At 38.6% G+C, this 17,677-nt stretch overlaps 1 protein-coding gene across 3 annotated transcripts in view; it reads left to right on the top strand.

Annotated features, from left to right (window-relative positions):
- Positions 1-17,677, top strand: part of LOC129882533 (nardilysin-like) — a 63,602-nt gene that overhangs the window by 22,691 nt on the left and 23,234 nt on the right. For all 3 annotated transcript variants that reach the window (XM_055956873.1, XM_055956874.1, XM_055956875.1), the window contains exons 9-11: positions 392-540; positions 5,266-5,422; positions 6,239-6,391. In XM_055956873.1, coding sequence (XP_055812848.1) covers positions 392-540; positions 5,266-5,422; positions 6,239-6,391 — 459 coding nt within the window. The remainder of the gene's footprint in view (positions 1-391; positions 541-5,265; positions 5,423-6,238; positions 6,392-17,677) is intronic.

The following is a 17,677-nucleotide window of genomic DNA, read 5'->3' as shown; positions in this document are numbered from 1 at the left end:
CGAGTGTAGTCAATCAGCATCATAATTTGGTAATGATACATTAGTACGACATCATCCGGGGCTAAGAGAGCACTACCATATGAATCAATGCTGCTTAACCTGATTTAGACTCGGAAGATACTGTTTTGCTATCTCTAACCCTCTAGTTTCTGTTTGATGTGTTTATATGTCGTCTTCATTATTTGAGTTGTTTTATGTTGTGACCTTACTTGATAACAGTCTCTAAGAAATTTATACTTTATCATTATCACACTTAGATTCACTGGCAAATTCAGTTGTGATGATTTGTGGCTGGAAATTATTAATTATGTGCATGTACAAGTGTGCTTCTACTTAATGGAAGTGGTAGTTTTATTGAGATCTGAGGATTTAGAAAATTAAAATGTTTCAGAAGGAAAAGGGTCCTTGCTTTTCTTCCTAAAGGCTAGAGGCTGGGTAACATCAATAACTGCTGGTGTTGGTGATGAAGGAATGCATCGCTCTTCATTCGCATACATATTTGGCATGTCAATACATCTCACTGATTTTGGCTTGCAAAAGGTTTTTTACTTTGCTTCTCTTATTTTTCTGATCAATCCTTTATATTGTAGTCATTTTACATACTTCTCATAATCATTGATGTTTTTTTTTGATGTACTTAGCATTCTTGCTCTTCATAATCATTGATGCTTGTACTGGTTCTAGTATAATTTGTGTGGAAAGACAACTTTTTGATGCATTAATGTTAATTGATAGCCAGGAGAAGTATCTTTGGTTTATATGAACAGTAGATCTTTAGTAGCATGCAGATGTAGAATATAGGAACATGTAGGTGTGCGGAACATATAATCATTAAGATGAGACTTCTGATCAGGAGCTGTCACAAGGGAAATTATAGCTTTTTGATCAACAACTGTGTCCTCAATCACAAGCTAGTTGGGGTCAGTCATATAAATTTTAAATTCTCATTAACCATGTTGTCCCATTGAGACTCCTAGCAATCCAATATTTGAAGATTTAGGTTCTCTACTAGATGTTCTTTTGCGAGGTTGGAGTTTGACTACCAAATAACGAGACTAGCCCAATGGAAGTCTGAAAGGAAACTAGCCCAATGGAAGTCACAATTCTTATATTTAGTGGGAAGGGTCACACTGATTAGTTCAGTGTTGGATTCCCTGCCCACCTATGTGATGTCCTTGTTTCTCATCCCGGATAGTGTGGTGGAAAAACTGAACAGAATAAGAAGGGATTTTTTGTGGAAAGGGAATAAAGGAGAAGGGGTTTATAATCTGGTAAAATGGGAAGTGACTCAATCTAGCAAAGGCCAAGGAGGACAAGGAATGAGGAATTTAAAGACCCAAAACAGTAGCCTTTTGATGAAGTGGCTTTGGAGATTTTGTGAAGAAGAGTCCTCTCTTTGGAAGCAAGCAATTATCCATAAGTATGGGCAAACCAACCCTTGGTGCTCAAATGAGTAAATACTACATATGGGGTGGGTGTTTGGAGGGAAATCAGAGCATTATGGCCAAAGTTGCAGGAGAACTCTAGGATTAGGGTGGGGAATGGCCTCAAAACCAGGTTCTGGAAGGACAATTGGCTTGGTGAAGCTCCACTGCAGGACAGATTCCTAGATCTCATGATGTTATGCAGGAATCCAGAGATAAATGTTGCTGAATGTTGGTCTAACCATGGATGGAATCTGAATTTCAGAAGACACCTAAATGATTGGGAACTGGAAAGGGTGGCTAGTTTGCCAAATGAAGTGGAGATTTTTGCTGGAACCACAATGGAACTTGGCAAGCTAAGGTGTGGACACACTACATAAGTAAGTTTCTCTGTTAAAAATTTGTACAAGAGGGAGAATAGTGTTATGCAGGAGGAAGAGCTAAGGATATGGTAGAATGTATGGAAGAATATAGCTCCTACCAAGGTGAGATGCTTCAATTGGCTAGTAGTTAAGAAGGCATGCCTTACTTATGAAGTACTACAAAAGAAGGGGAGAATAGTGGTGACCAGGTGTTTTTTTGTTCAATGAAACAGGAGAGACAAATAATCACCTGTTCCTACACTGTAAGTTCACTACTCAAGTGTGGAATCTGTTTTTCAAGCTCACAAAGACAATATGGACAATGCCAGAGCATACAGCTGATCTGATGAGCTGTTGGATTAGAAGAGGCGAAAGCAAGAGTCAGAAAAAATGGTGGAGGATAATACGCTCATGCATATGGTGGACAATTTGGAAGGAGAGAAATGGAAGGTGCTTCGAAGACAAGATCAGGTCCATTCATGATGTGAAATGGAACTGCTTGGAAACCTTATTTTTTTGGTGTAAACAAAACTGTATAGAGGAATTAGAGGAGTTGGTTGATTTCCTAGGTACTTTGTAAAGTTTAGATTTGAATCTCACTAGCTTGTAACATGTTTTTGATGGTGGCCAGCATTCCTAATGCTGAAGAAACCACCATTCAACTATAGAAAAATAAATTTAAAGGTTAATAAGTAGAAATAAGTCAAATAATTTAAGTAAAGCTATAATGAACTAAACCAACTCACTTACCCGGTGACCTCGTGTCTCTGGCTCTAATAGCCCGACCATGATCAAACATCTTCTGCATTTTTATACTTAGGAAGCTCAACGACTAGTATATCTTGTGTTGTTATACTGGGGACCATCTTCTCAAATCTCAACAATCTATGATAATCCATCCACACTTCTGAATCTAAAGTGTCATTTTCCTGAGTAGTATAAAACAGCCCCATGTTCAAAATATGGCCTGCTGCATGCAAAGGCCAATGAAGTTGGTCAGTCCACCTTGCATCAGTGCCTCCAAACTCCAGTAAAAGCCTGTTGGTGGGTTTTTTCCCATCCACCAAACAAAGCACTTTCATCAAAGGACTGCAACTTTAAGTGCCCTGACAACATCATTCCAATTCATGTGATAGGAGAAAGATTTTCCATTCCTTAGTCGGAAAGATATGTGACCATGAAGGAGGGGTGTGCAGAAATAAGATGGTCGGCAAGTTCTTTCCCCAAAATTTCCTTTGCAAATCTACTTGAAGTCCATTTGGTTAAGAGGACCAAAGTTCTCAATTTTTTTTAATCTTTGTATGTACATAACTTGCAAAGTTAAGAAGGCCGTTGCAAATCTGGTCTTGGCCGGTTTCACCAAGTTTCTAGCCTTTGTGAATTTCCTCATCAAGTTCAACAACAGCCTTTGACTAATGTAAGAATGGATCTTGATGGCCTTCTTAAAAACTGTTAAAGTAATATTATAGTAATAAGTAGCTAAAAAGTATTAAGTATTAACTATAAAGTATGTTAAGAGGATAGGAGAGTTATATTACTTGAAGCATATGGATTAATCTTGAATATGTTACCAAACCTCAAATTGATACAATGGGCAGCACACATGGAGTCCAATAAATGTGTCGGTACCCACCAATCATCATGTCACCTGCTTTAACATTCTCACTATCTTTATCAGTGACAATTTGTACAATATTTTTCGATCTGATTCTCTCAATAGTTTTCTCGAACAAGTTGTACATTTTGGTAGAATCAGTAGATTCATTGCTAGCATCTACAAAACCAAGAAACACACACTAGTTATTGGAGAATTCATCAAAATATTGATCATCATTTTTACCATTTCGTGCCATTCATTTTGTCCATCATAATGGAACATCCAAACTTTCTCCATTGCACTGTATGCTCCACAACAATCTTGTCCACTTTCTTCACCTCTTTTTTTGGTGATTAACTCTAACTTCATGAAAATCAGGAGGCTTCATTCCTGGGCCATGTTGTCCTACTGCCTCAATGAAATTATCAAATGCTTTGTAATTAACACAATTAAAAGGGAGCCCCACATCGTACATCCATAATGCAAAAACACTTTACTGCGCGCTCCCTTAGAATCTTCTTGGTTTCACCAAATCCTGATACCCTTCCAAAACCAAGAAGATTACTACTGAAATACACCTTTGGTGTATGGCTGTCTATAAAATGTTAACTTATCAAAAAAAAATCCTGATCGTTCTTAAAGCCTCCCTTTGTTGTGATTTCTGTGAAAAGTAAATATTAAGAGGACCTTTCATCACGGTCTCCTCCGTGGATGGTCCACTTCCCCTAGAAGACATCTTTTGAGTTTTTGAGGCAGACATCATCATATTCATCCATATCATCATCATCATTAATGACATTAACCACATGTTTATTTCTCATTTGATTTTTCGGATTATCCGCGACATTATTTTCAACATACACCCTTATTTCTTCCCTAACTTCCGTCGGACAACTTGGACATTGTTTTACATTTTTATTTCCACCATAAATTGTTACTTGTGCTGATTAATACCACCATTGGAAGTATGTTTACTTTTGTGGGTCGTCCTTGCGGCTTGCATACGATAAATTCATCCAAGGTCTTTTTGTTTGCTACCATCAGACGGCATTGAAATTGTTGTTTATGGACAAATAATTACTACATTAATTTGTTATAAAACTAATATGAATTGCACAGAAACAATAATAGGAGGACTAGGTTTTTTTAATTTAAAAATAGGCAGATTGCAGAAAATACAAAACAGAGAAGACGTACCTGAAGCCTGAAGAGAAGTCGCGTTGCTGAAGTCTGAAGTCTGAACTTTGGAGAAGAGAGTCGCGGTTTTGTGCAAGTAAACTCTAGTATTGCCTTTTAATTTTTAAATATCTGTTTTTTTAAAAAAAAAGAAAAGGAGACTCCTCACCACTCGCCCTTTCTTGCCTTTGCGAGATCGCCACGCCTCACTAGTAATACGCATGAAGGCTTCAACTTGCCTCACCTCTCGCTAAAGGCACTAAGGTACTCGTGAAGGCTTCGCCTTGCCTCACCTCTCGCTGAAGGCGCTAAGGCGAGGGCCTTTCACAACACTGATTCACTCTCATATAGATTTTTACCTTTCTAAAACATTCACTCTTAATATAGTGATTATTTTTTTGATTACATAAGAGGATAGAGAATGGCACCCGGTGGGGTTGATAGCAGCCACTTTGGGTGCTATCACAAGAGGACAGTGAGAATTGAACCCACTTAATTTATGAAGGAGACTCTCACCAGTACCAATACGCTATAAATCTTTGTGTGGCTTTAATGGGATTTGAACTCATGCTTTCATATACCTGCAACTGTAGCTTTCTGATTGTCTTCACCAATATCAGTAACTACAGCTATACCTTTAGAGGTACATAATCATCTATACTTGGCTTGATTGATGGCTTTAATATGTAATTGTTTATTTTTATAGATATTTGAGATCATTGGCTTTGTCTATCAATACCTCAAGCTCCTGCATCAAAATTCTCCTCAAGAGTGGATATTCAAGGAACTTCAGGATATTGCAAATGTAGAATTTAGATATGCGGAGGAGCAACCTCAAGATGATTATGCTGCAGAACTTGCTGGTTATCTATCTTTCTTGTGTATTTCATGATCTCTTTCTGCGTACAACAACATTGAGATAGACAGTCGGTTGATCCAACCTTTTGGAAGTTGCTGAAACTATTCTTTTCTTTGAACAAATTATTGTTTTGAAAATATGTAATCTGGCACCCCCATTTAGTATTCTGACCAACTCAAAGGATCCGATCCATTGAATAGCACAGAAGAAATGTTTCCTAGAATATGTTAATTCTTGAGAAATTTTAGGATAACAAAAAGTGAGCAGTTTGGGTGGATGGGGTTGTGGAGCAACTGTTTAAGCACGATCTGGTAGTTGAACACTCTAGGCCTTTGAATACGTCATTTATGACAAGGAGAAGCCTCTTCATTTCCAATTACCCCCCCCTCCCCCCCCCCCCAAAAAAAAAAAGTGCTTTGTTTCCCCATAGCCCATAGGGTCCAGAAGTGAGAGATTAGATTGGTTTTAACTCTTTCTTGTGAAATTGTACCTTGACTGAAAGAGGCATACAAGTATTAAATGCATGCTCATCCTGTACCTGTACTGGTGGGAGGATGCAATCAGTCATAGTCATAGTGTTCACAAGCAGGCTCAAACACCACCTCTCTCTTTTAAAAAAAGTGTTCGCTCTTTTTCACGGGGGTCGTGGTGCGAGTAGTTGGTGGTGTGCAACAAGCTTGTTATTTTTGTATGTAGAAAGTTGTTCAGAATCCCTTTCATCCATTTCCTTCTTTACATAATAGTTGCGATGTGTAACTGGGGAAGTCTTGAATTTCTAATCATATATCTTGTATCTACTAATATAGTTTCTTTGCTGCAGAGGGTTTACTTGTTTATCCTCCCAAGCATGTCATTTATGGTGACTACGCATATGATGTTTGGGATGCGGAGTTCATAAAGTATGTTTTGGATTTCTTCAGGCCTGAGAACATGAGAGTTGACGTTGTATCGAAGGCTTATCAGAAGTCAGATGGTAACTTCCACAACCTCATTTTTCTCAACATTTCAAGTTTACAGCAACATATTTGTCTTGTAAAGATGACTTTGTTTATAGCATCTTTGACTTGTAAAAATGACTTTAGTACCCAATTCTGTTGATCAAGAAAAAATGTAGACAATAGGTTTCAGATAGGTGTCTGGTGATATTTTTCTTCAGGTTAAAAGCTTAGAATATCAATTCAATTGAATGGAAGGAGGATGTTGCTGGTATTTGTTGTGATTGAAGTTCTTTTGTGTAATTTCCATTAGCTTATTTTTTATATAGATAGTGTTCTGTGGATTGATATGAAAAGTGCACCTGATATAGAAAGGAAGAAAAAATCCTAGTCAACAGAATAACTATCCCTAGGAAGAGTTGAAATGAAATTGGAAAGTTCATCCGCACCTTGACCAGACATTTTCTCAACCCTAGTGGATAATCTAAGGTATCATACTGTAAATGGTAAAGATTCTCTTTTGCATTCAGGGTGTGGTCTATTGTTCAATGAAGTAGGAGGAGGGTCTCAGGTTCAAATCCCAGGGGAGGCAAAAAACACTAGGTCATTTCTTCCAATCTGCCTAAACGTTGGTGGACAGAGTTACCCGACACTTGTGTTGGTGGGGAGGTAGCAGGTATCCGGTGGAATGTTTGAGGTGTGCAGAAGCTGGTCGGTACACTTCCATCGTTAAAAAGGTTCTGTTTTAGAACATCTGCTATATCTTTATTCAGTAGGCCCTAGTCAGGAAAATCAGACTATCTGAGCTCCTCTTCTAGGTTTACGATGTAGGTTCTATGCCATAAAAAGATGGCGGAACATTATAAAGAGCCAAATACATTGATGACCCCTGAAACTTGACACCAAACAGTGACTTATTGAACACTTCAACTTGTCACTATTGAAGCTTAAGTGCTGACATGCAGGTCTTGTGTTTTGCAGTTAAAATTAGGCCCGAAAATAGACTCAATTGTTCTGACATAGTTACTAAAATAAACTTTTTTCCTCTCTTGAGAAAGAGAAGCCTTCCCTGGTTTTCTTCTTCTTCTCTCTTCGTTCTTCTTCAGCTAAAATAACCCAAAAATGTATCTAATCCATTAACAATTTACAACTCATTATTATACTTTCTCAGTGTTGTTCAGAAAGAATAGCAATTTGCTAATAAACCTGATCTCTTGTATATAAATTCCCCCCACCACTAGATTTCTTCTTTTGCCCTTCTCCAAGGATGAACTCTTTCTCTACCTCCTTGCTTAAAGTAAACTACAACTGTGTTAATGAAACTAATTGTAGAAATCTTAGGATTCATTGTAAATAGGGATTAGTTAGGATTTATTTCTGTATTGTATTTGTTTCTATATTTAGAGGATGTGGTATTATTTCCAGATCCTGTACAGTTGTACATATCTCCTAGGATTGGGTAGTTGCTATTTTAGAGGGATTTCTTTCCTAAGATCAAGGAACCACATTCGGATCCTTCATGTATATATAGGGCTTTTATGCCCGATTCTTAAAAGATAAGTGAATAATTCATATTTCCACATGGTATCAGAGCAAATTTGAAACCCTAATCAGCCTCTCCTCTCACTCCTAAAGTCCGGCATGGCCACAGAAACTCACTCCCAATCTGAGGTCACCTCAAGCCCGAATCAATCTCTCCCTACCCACCATGGAAACTCTGAGAGTTTTCATCCCATCACAGGTCATAAGTTAAATGGCCACAATTTTCTCCAATGGTCACAATCCGTTATGCTGTTCATATGTGGGCGTGGCAAAGATGATCACCTCACAGGGGCTGCTACTGCTCCCAAGCCTGATGATCCCAACTTCAAAGCTTGGAAGGCCGAAAACAGCATGGTGATGGCATGGCTGATCAGTTCCATGACCATAGAAATTGGAGAAAATTTTCTTCTCTACACAACTGCAAAAGAAATTTGGGATGCTGCCCGAGATACGTACTCTAGCAACGACAAGACTTCAGAATTATTCGCCATCGAGAGTACTCTCCACGATCTACGTCAAGGGCAGTTGTCTGTCACTGCCTACTACAATCTGCTGACTCGATATTGGCAGCAGTTGGATCTCTACGAAGTTCATACGTGGAAGTGTTCTGAAGACCAGGCTAAAGTTCAGAGAATGGTAGAAACAAAAAGAGTATTCAAGTTTCTTATGGGTCTCAACAAGGATCTAGATGAAGTCAGGGGTAGAATACTAGGAATCAAACCACTGCCACCAATCAGGGAAGTTTTCTCTGAGGTCCGAAGGGAAGAAAGCCGAAAGAAAGTTATGATGGGGATATCACCTTCAAACCCACAAGGTGACAGATCAGCACTTGCTGCTCGGGGACCTTCTTATCACAGCACAAACTCACGGCAAGGAGGAAATCACTCAGCATTTAATGAAAACAGGCCCAAGAGTGGACGACCCTGGTGTGACCACTGCAGCAAGCCTGGCCATACCCGGGATACTTGTTGGAAGCTACACGGGAAGCCAGCCGATTGGAAACCAAAACGGATGACTAATGACTATGAAAGTCGTGGACACTTGGTCTCCTCAACTGATCCTTCTCAGACCGAGACACATCAGTCTAGCAATCCTCCTCAGGCCGAGATATATCCATTCAGCAAAGAACAGATGGATATGCTACAGAAGATGTTTAACTCCGCACAACATTCCTCTTCTCTGATTCCTTCCACCCCGCGTACAGGAAATATAGCTCAAACAGGTATTCCACCAGCTGCCTTTACAGTTTTAAATGAATCTTCGCAGTCCTGGATAGTAGATTCCGGCGCCTCAGATCACATGACAGGAGATGCACGGTTGTTTGATGATATAAAACCGTGCCCCTCAAATTTATGTGTCCGTATAGCCGATGGGAGCAGCTCCAAAGTGACAGGCCTCGGTACCATCACAGTGTCACCGAATATCACCCTCAAATCTGTCCTTTTTGTCCCTAATCTCACTTGCAATTTATTATCTGTTAGTAAACTTACTCAGGATAGCAAATGCACAACTAATTTTCGTGCCAACACTTGTGTTTTTCAGGATTTGGACTCGGGGAAGACGATTGGCAATGCTGAGATTTGTGCAGGCCTATACCACCTTAGAATGCAACCAGATTCAAAACACTCCTCCAACCATTCTCAACTCGAGTCAACTAGTCTTTCCATATCAAGTCACGGCCAAAAGTCTATTTATTTCAGTTCAAATAAGGATAGTGAGATTATGAACTTACACTATCGTCTAGGACATCCCAATTTTATTTATCTATCTCGGTTGTATCCCTCATTATTCAGAAATAAAAATCCGCAATTTTTTCAATGTGATATTTGTCAATTCTCAAAGCATACCCGTGCATTCTATTCACCTCAATCACACAAGCAATCTCACCCTTTTTCTTTTATACACAGTGACATTTGGGGAAAAACAAGGGTGAGTAATGTAACAGGGGCTAGGTGGTTCTTACTGTTTGTGGATGATCATACTCGTCTCTCATGGGTGTTTCTAATGAAGGAAAAATCAGAAACCAAACATCTCTTCATAAAATTTCATACAATGATAAAAAACCAATTCCAGACAAATATCCAAGTCCTTAAAACCGATAATGCCCCTGACTATTTCAATAGCATTCTTGGTGACTATCTCTCTGACCACGGAATTGTGCATCAAAGTTCATGTGTCGACACACCTCAGCAAAATGGGGTTGCCGAGCGTAAAAATAGGCATTTACTTGAAACTGCTCGAGCACTCCTCTTCACATCTAATGTTCCCAAACACTTCTGGGGAGATGCCATTCTTACTGCCACCTATCTCATTAACCGGATGCCATCCCGTGTATTAAAGTTCAAATCCCCATGTCAAGCTCTTCTAGAGTCTTTTCCTCATACCCACCTAATCTCAGATATACCTCCAAAAATTTTTGGTTGTACTGTCTTTGTACACATCCATCCTCATCTCCGGAGCAAACTTGACCCAAAAGCCTCCAAGTGCATCTTTCTCGGCTATTCTCCGTCTCAAAAGGGTTATAAATGTTATGACCCTTCAACCCGGAAATTTTTCACCTCCATGGATGTCACTTTCTTTGAAAACAAACCATTCTACACGGCTGTTCAGGGGGGAAATGTGACAGAACATCCTCTCATGATTGAAGGTATTAACACGGAGACAACCTCATCTCAAGTACTTTCTTCAATACCTGCAGAGCCTACCCAGATTGCTCCTAGTCTATCCCCACATGTGTATGAACCTGTCCAAACAGTGTCTACTGAACCTTTAGCCGACCGAACTTCACCAACAAAACCGGGGAACACATATCTTAGCCCACAAAAAGAAATCCTGGTCTATTCCCGAAGAAGGAAGCAAGATAAGGAGGTACAACCTGTACAATCTCAACAGTGCCGTGAGTCTCAACCGAATCCCACTCCTGACGAATCTCAAGGTATGCTTCCTAGTGAATCTACTAATATTGATAATTCTGATCTTCCTATTGCTCTAAGGAAGGGGGTTCGGACTTGCACTTCACATCCAATAAAAAATTTCTTATCGTACAAGGAATTATCACCCAATTATCATGTGTTTTTGTCTAGACTTGATGAGATTCAGGTTCCAACTTCAGTTCATGAGGCTCTAGAAATCCCAGCCTGGAAAGCTGCTACCTTTGAAGAAGTCAAGGCGTTAGAGAAGAACCGGACATGGGAGATTACAACTCTTCCTTCAGGAAAACGAATAGTAGGCTGCAAGTGGATTTTTTCGGTTAAATATAAAGCTGATGGAACGGTTGAGCGATACAAGGCGCGGTTGGTGGCTAAATGATTCACTCAATCATACGGGATAGACTACCAAGAAACTTTTGCACCGGTTGCCAAGTTAAACACCATCAGAGTTTTGTTATCTATTGCCGCTAACCTTGATTGGCCGTTGCATCAACTTGATGTCAAAAACGCCTTCCTCAATGGTGACCTCGAGGAAGAAGTTTTTATGGACATTCCACCAGGTTTTAATACAAAGGAAAATCAAGGCAAAGTCTGCAAACTCAGAAAGTCTCTCTACGGCCTCAAACAGTCCCCTCGTGCTTGGTTCGATAGGTTCTCGAAAGTTCTCAAAGGGACCGGATACACTCAATGCCAAGCAGATCACACTCTCTTTGTCAAACACACATCGAATCAGAAGGTAACAATTCTTATAGTCTATGTTGATGATATAGTCCTTACCGGTAATGATTACATAGAAGCTATCCGTCTTAAAAGTCTCTTGTCAAGGGAATTTGAGATTAAAGATCTCGGAAATTTAAAATATTTCCTGGGAATGGAAGTTGCTAGATCAAGGAAAGGCATCTTTATCTCCCAAAGGAAGTATGTCATTGATCTTCTAAAGGAGACAGGAATGCTAGGGAGTAAACCAGCCGACACACCAATGGATCCATACAACAAAGTAGGATCTAAACAGGGCAGTACACCGGTAGACAAAGGGCGGTATCAAAGGTTAGTAGGAAGACTAATCTACCTGTCTCATACAAGACCAGACATCGGGTTCTCAGTGAGTGTTGTAAGTCAGTTTATGAATAGCCCCACAGAAGAGCATATGGAGGCAGCATATCGAATCCTAAGATATCTCAAAAGCACACCGGGCAAAGGACTAGCATTTACAAAGGTTCCTGAGAGAGGTATCAAGGTGTTTACTGATGCGGATTGGGCTGGATCTCTATGTGACAGAAGGTCCACCTCAGGCTACTGTACATTTGTGTGGGGCAATCTCGTTACTTGGAGAAGTAAGAAACAGTCCGTAGTTGCAAGGAGTAGTGCAGAAGCCGAGTATCGTGCAATGGCACACGGAATATGTGAAGGTATGTGGCTTAAAAGATTACTCAGTGAACTCAAAGTTGAGAACTCAGAGTCAATTACGCTCCTGTGTGACAACCAATCAGCTATAAGCATTGCACGGAACCCTGTCCATCATGATCGAACAAAACATGTTGAGGTTGACCGGCATTTCATAAGCGAGAAGATTGAAGCTAAAGTCATCAACCTGGGATACACTCCATCACAACAGCAAACCGCTGATATCCTAACTAAAGCTCTCCAAAGGCCTATATTTGAAGATCTATGCTCCAAGCTGGGAATGATCAACATATACTCCCCAGCTTGAGGGGGGGTGTAGAAATCTTAGGATTCATTGTAAATAGGGATTAGTTAGGATTTATTTCTGTATTGTATTTGTTTCTATATTTAGAGGATGTGGTATTATTTCCAGATCCTGTACAGTTGTACATATCTCCTAGGATTGGGTAGTTGCTATTTTAGAGGGATTTCTTTCCTAAGATCAAGGAACCACATTCGGATCCTTCATGTATATATAGGGCTTTTATGCCCGATTCTTAAAAGATAAGTGAATAATTCATATTTCCACACTAATAAATTGCGTGTTTCAAGAGTAATAAGATAATAAAGTAGTACAAGAAATTAGCATGACGGAACAGTCCAATATCATAACAAATTGACGACTTCTCTCTAAAAAGGAAATCCTTTCCATTGCTTCTTTGACCTTTATTCTGTAAATGACCTTTTCGACGACCCTAGTTCCAGTTTCTTAAATATGGCTATTTAAAATATTCTTCATTTTAGGTGAGGAATCCTTTGAAATATTAGATATCACTGAGGACTGCAACAAATGGTTCACCTTCACAGAGCGAGGTAGAAGAATCACCAGTAAAATCTAGATTGATGGGGAAAATCTGTTTTGGGTCTGTGATGCAATGCTGCAGGCTTCACTGGGGAGAGGGGGGAAGAGTCAAGCTGTCACGACCTAACCCCGTGGGCCATGACTAGTGTTCGAATTGAACACTCGTATACTCACTTATTATTTATAGTCAATCAGCAATTAAACATGATATAGAATTTATACGGGCAACACATCGTCTCAAATTGTCACTTATATATATACCAAAATCAACTATCTCGTGGGGAGTCTTAATTGTCAAAAATACGATAACATAATACGTAAGTCGACAAGGCTTTCACTCCGAATGTAAACGTCCAAAAACATAATCCATACTAGTACACCGGCTAACATCTATACACAACCCACTCATGTGTCTACAGACCTCTAAGAGGATTAACAATAGCATATGACGGGACAGGGCCCCGCCGTACCCCTAAATACGTAAATATATACATTATAAGGATTAGTACCAAAAGTTCAGGCTCCGAGACAATTGAGCACTTCAAACTTGTTGAGTAGAATCCTAAGCTGGCGGCTCTCCAAAATGAGTATCTATACCTGCGGGCATAAAACGCAGCCCCCCGAAGAAAGGGGGTCAGTACGATATATGTACTGAGTATATAAGCATAAAATACAATAAGAAACATCATAGCTAAAGTAGAGATTTCCCGAGACAAGTATGATACTCAAGAAGTCACTGTACCTGTACCTTATGAAATAAAGTCATGCATGCTTATATCATATATCATATCCGACCATTTAGGGACTCGATGAATCTGTCGTATACATACATATCATATTCAGCCCATCATGGCCTCATGTCATATCATCATATACATATATACCGTACCCGACCCTCTAGTGAGGAACTCGGTGAATTATGCAGTGAAACTATGCACGAATACATACCCGGCTTGGGACTCGGTGAAAGATACATTAAGGCATGCACGAGTAGAGTAGTGGGTAACCATATGCATTTAAATCATCATTTGAGAATCAATAGAATAATTCAAATGAACAATCATTTGAAAATCAAGACAATATTCAATTCAAGTAACCTCCGATTGACATTATAAATTATTCCAAATATGAATTATACAGAAGTATGATTTATACTAAAATACGACTTATACCAACTTGGATGGCTGGAATCATACATATGAGTCAATACATAACGATATAAATTTTGAAAATTAAGAACATTCGCCATCCTAGTATATCTAGGAATAAGAGCTTCGTTGGAATTTTATACATTCGTCGTCCATTTATTAAATAAGATCATGCCAAAAGAAAGAAATGTTAGCTTTACATACCTTTAGCGTTTATACGAATATGTTGCCCAATATTTTCTCAACCTATATTAAAACGTTAAGCACTATGGTTAAGCTATGGACATGAATAAAACGTATTCTACCGTTACTAGGTTATTTCTAAAAAAAATTGGACATCACCTCCCCTATACCGCTCACTTTTCTCACTTTCAAATCAGCCATATAATCATCAAGCAATATCAACAATCCAAAATATTGACATAAAACAAAATTTATTATTGACAATAAGCCTAGAATGTTGCCACCCGAATTATGTTACCCAAAACAGTAAGTTCGGAAAACCGAGTACCTCAAGTTGTGTCCACATTTTGAAATTGAAAACGGTAAAACTGGACTTAATGACCTTCATGAAACTTTTAGATCTATGTCTTAAGTTTTCAACCCAAAAGAAATCAATTCAAAACTCATTTTGTACAAAAAGATATCATCAAAACACTAACAGCTATACATGAGAGATTTTTTTCAATCCAGAATCTGGACAGAATTTGTCTCATGATTCGTCCCTTTTTTTCGACATCAAAACAGTAGATATAGACTACAACATAAACTTAAGAGTTGTAGGTACGTGTATTAGCTTTCCAAAAAATGTTTAATATCTAAAATCAAAGATCTACACAATGAGATATTCCAGAATTACTACCAGCTATACAATCCCAAAAACGGATTTGAACACTCACAATCTTCATACACCTTTTTCCTCCAAATTCAAGAACAACAACTCATCAAAAACATCAAAATAATATCAACCATTATTATACATCATTAATAAGCTAATTCCATCAATTTAAGCTACCTAAAACAACCTTTTGACCCATAAATCTCAACAAATCATCAAACTAGTTTATAACGCTATTTTCTTCGTTCTAATCCGTTAAAACTCTAACTAAACTTGTTAACAATGAAAAAAGGACTTTAATATTACCTCAAGTGTGCAGCAAACAAATTAAATCTTCTCCTTATTTGCTGATATCTAGCTCAAATTGAAGCCAACGCGACGTACAACAATTTTCTCTTCATGAGCTTTGGATTTCGGAACTCAAATTTTGGTCGGATTGGGATTTTCTCTCAAGAACTTCCTCTCTCTCTTTCTGGAAATTTATGGATGTTTTATTATTTGAGGATGAAGATAGAAACTTAAACAAATCCCTTAAGGATGTGGTTATTGGGCCTGACCCGAGTTAGAATCGGGTTGGGCCGAATCTACTATCCAGCTTGACCCCTGTGTCTTAAAACATGCATATCTCCTTATTCCGATGTCACCTCCAGACGCACGACCTATGGTTGGAAAGATATTTTAATTTTCTACAACTTTCATTTTGAGGGTTTTTCCAAATTACCAAATTATAAAGGGGTTATGGCCTCCCGAAGTCAGCTTACCCGAAACATGACTTTAAGAAAAAAAATATTTGATGGCTTCTATTTTGATTTGGCTCAAGGGTACTTCTTGAGATGTCTTTTACTTCACATAAATTATCCATATAACTAGTCATTTACAACAAATCATGTCATTTTAAAATTCAAAATTAAAAGTCTTTGAATTTATATCCGTTAGCTCACGAATAGTCCAAGAAGCAAAAATACGGAATATAACACAAGCATATTATACATCCAATATGTTCTAGACTACAACATTCATGGCAAATTTTTGAGAATTGAAGCTTGTCTAGGGGACAGGAAAATGCCATCATAATTATGGAGAATGATTAGAACAAGGATTAGATGACATTGCAAACAAAGTCACAAGTTTTCTGGGGGAACTATTTTGACTCGGGATTCTTGCTAACAGGCCAATAATCATATGTAGAAGCTGCAAAATTTCTCTAATGGCCAGCATGAAGGTAGGGGTAAGGTTTGCATACATTCCACTCTCTCCAGATCTACTCGTGGGATTACATTGAGTGGTATGTTGTTGTTGGCCAGCATGAGGTGAGCAGGATGTTGTGAATATCCCATATAAAGTTGATTCCAGTTATGCAGCTTAATGTGAAAACACCCGCTATCTTTCAATATGCCTTGTGGGTAGTATCAATGACACCTTCCATCAAAGTCCCAATCCTGATGCGATCCAGAAGCTGTTCTTAAACAGGTGGAATGTAACGTCAGATCTCAAAGTTATAGTTCCACAACATATTCCTTTTTGATTTTCCCTCGAGGCAGGAGGTAGCGCGAGTTAAGGCCGGCGACTGGTTTTGGAATTGTTAGAACAGGAAAAGGCATATACAATCCTACTTAGAATAGGAATATGAATAATAAATGGTATATTACTTGGTAAATAATTGTATTGTAGTGTTTATAAATAGGGTCTCTGTGTAATAATGTAGAGACGCAATTCAATAGTATTCTTTTCCAATATTTCTCACATGGTATTAGAGCCTCTACGATCTTAGTTGAGGATAACTCATATAACCATTTGTCTGGCCAATGGTTATGTTAACAAAAGTATGGTCAATGATATACATGAACTGCATATTATGGGAAAGAAATCTCAGTCAGATAGGTCATCGTGTGTCAATTTCTAGTGATTTTTTTGGGTTGTTTTTTTTTTCAACCCCATAACCGTCAGTTTTTTTGTAGCACCGTGCCATCTTTTCGATGACTACTTTCTTATAATTAATTTGTGGAGCACTGTGCCATCTTTTCGATGACTACTTTCTCATATCCAATTTGCATAGTCCCGTGCATCTTTCCAGTGACTACTTTCTCATATCTATGATTTATGTAGCACTGTGCATCTCTTTGGACTACTTCTCATATTTAATTTGCGTAGTACAGTGAATTTTTCAAAACTTCTTTCTCATATTTGAGTTGCATAGCATCGTGTGTCCTTTTGGTGACTCTTCGGATTTGATTTGCGTAGTTCCATGCGTCTTTCTAGCGACTCCTCAAATCTGATTTGCGTAGAGTTGTGCCATTGTTCCGACCCTTTCCCTCCATGAGATGAGTCCAGTGCATTGGTCCGATGGATAAGAGAACTGAGATCCATTTCTGCTTTCATTTCCTGTTAGTTTTGCCCATATAATTCACATTCTTTGTAGGAACGTGCTATCATTTCGACCTCCATATACTTTTATATCTTAGTCTGTGATCACTTTACCCATCAAATCTAGTAATCCGGTGCATGAGCATGATTTGACCAGTTTTACAGTGACTTTCTTGTTTAAATCTACTCATCCCTTGATTTCGAGACGATTCATATATTTTATATCAGATTTTGAGCACTTTTTGTTTTACATTTAC

Source organism: Solanum dulcamara, chromosome 3 (assembly GCF_947179165.1).
Source record: "Solanum dulcamara chromosome 3, daSolDulc1.2, whole genome shotgun sequence".
In the NCBI taxonomy this organism is placed as follows: Eukaryota; Viridiplantae; Streptophyta; class Magnoliopsida; order Solanales; family Solanaceae; genus Solanum; species Solanum dulcamara.
This window is presented reverse-complemented; position numbering and strand designations above follow the sequence as displayed.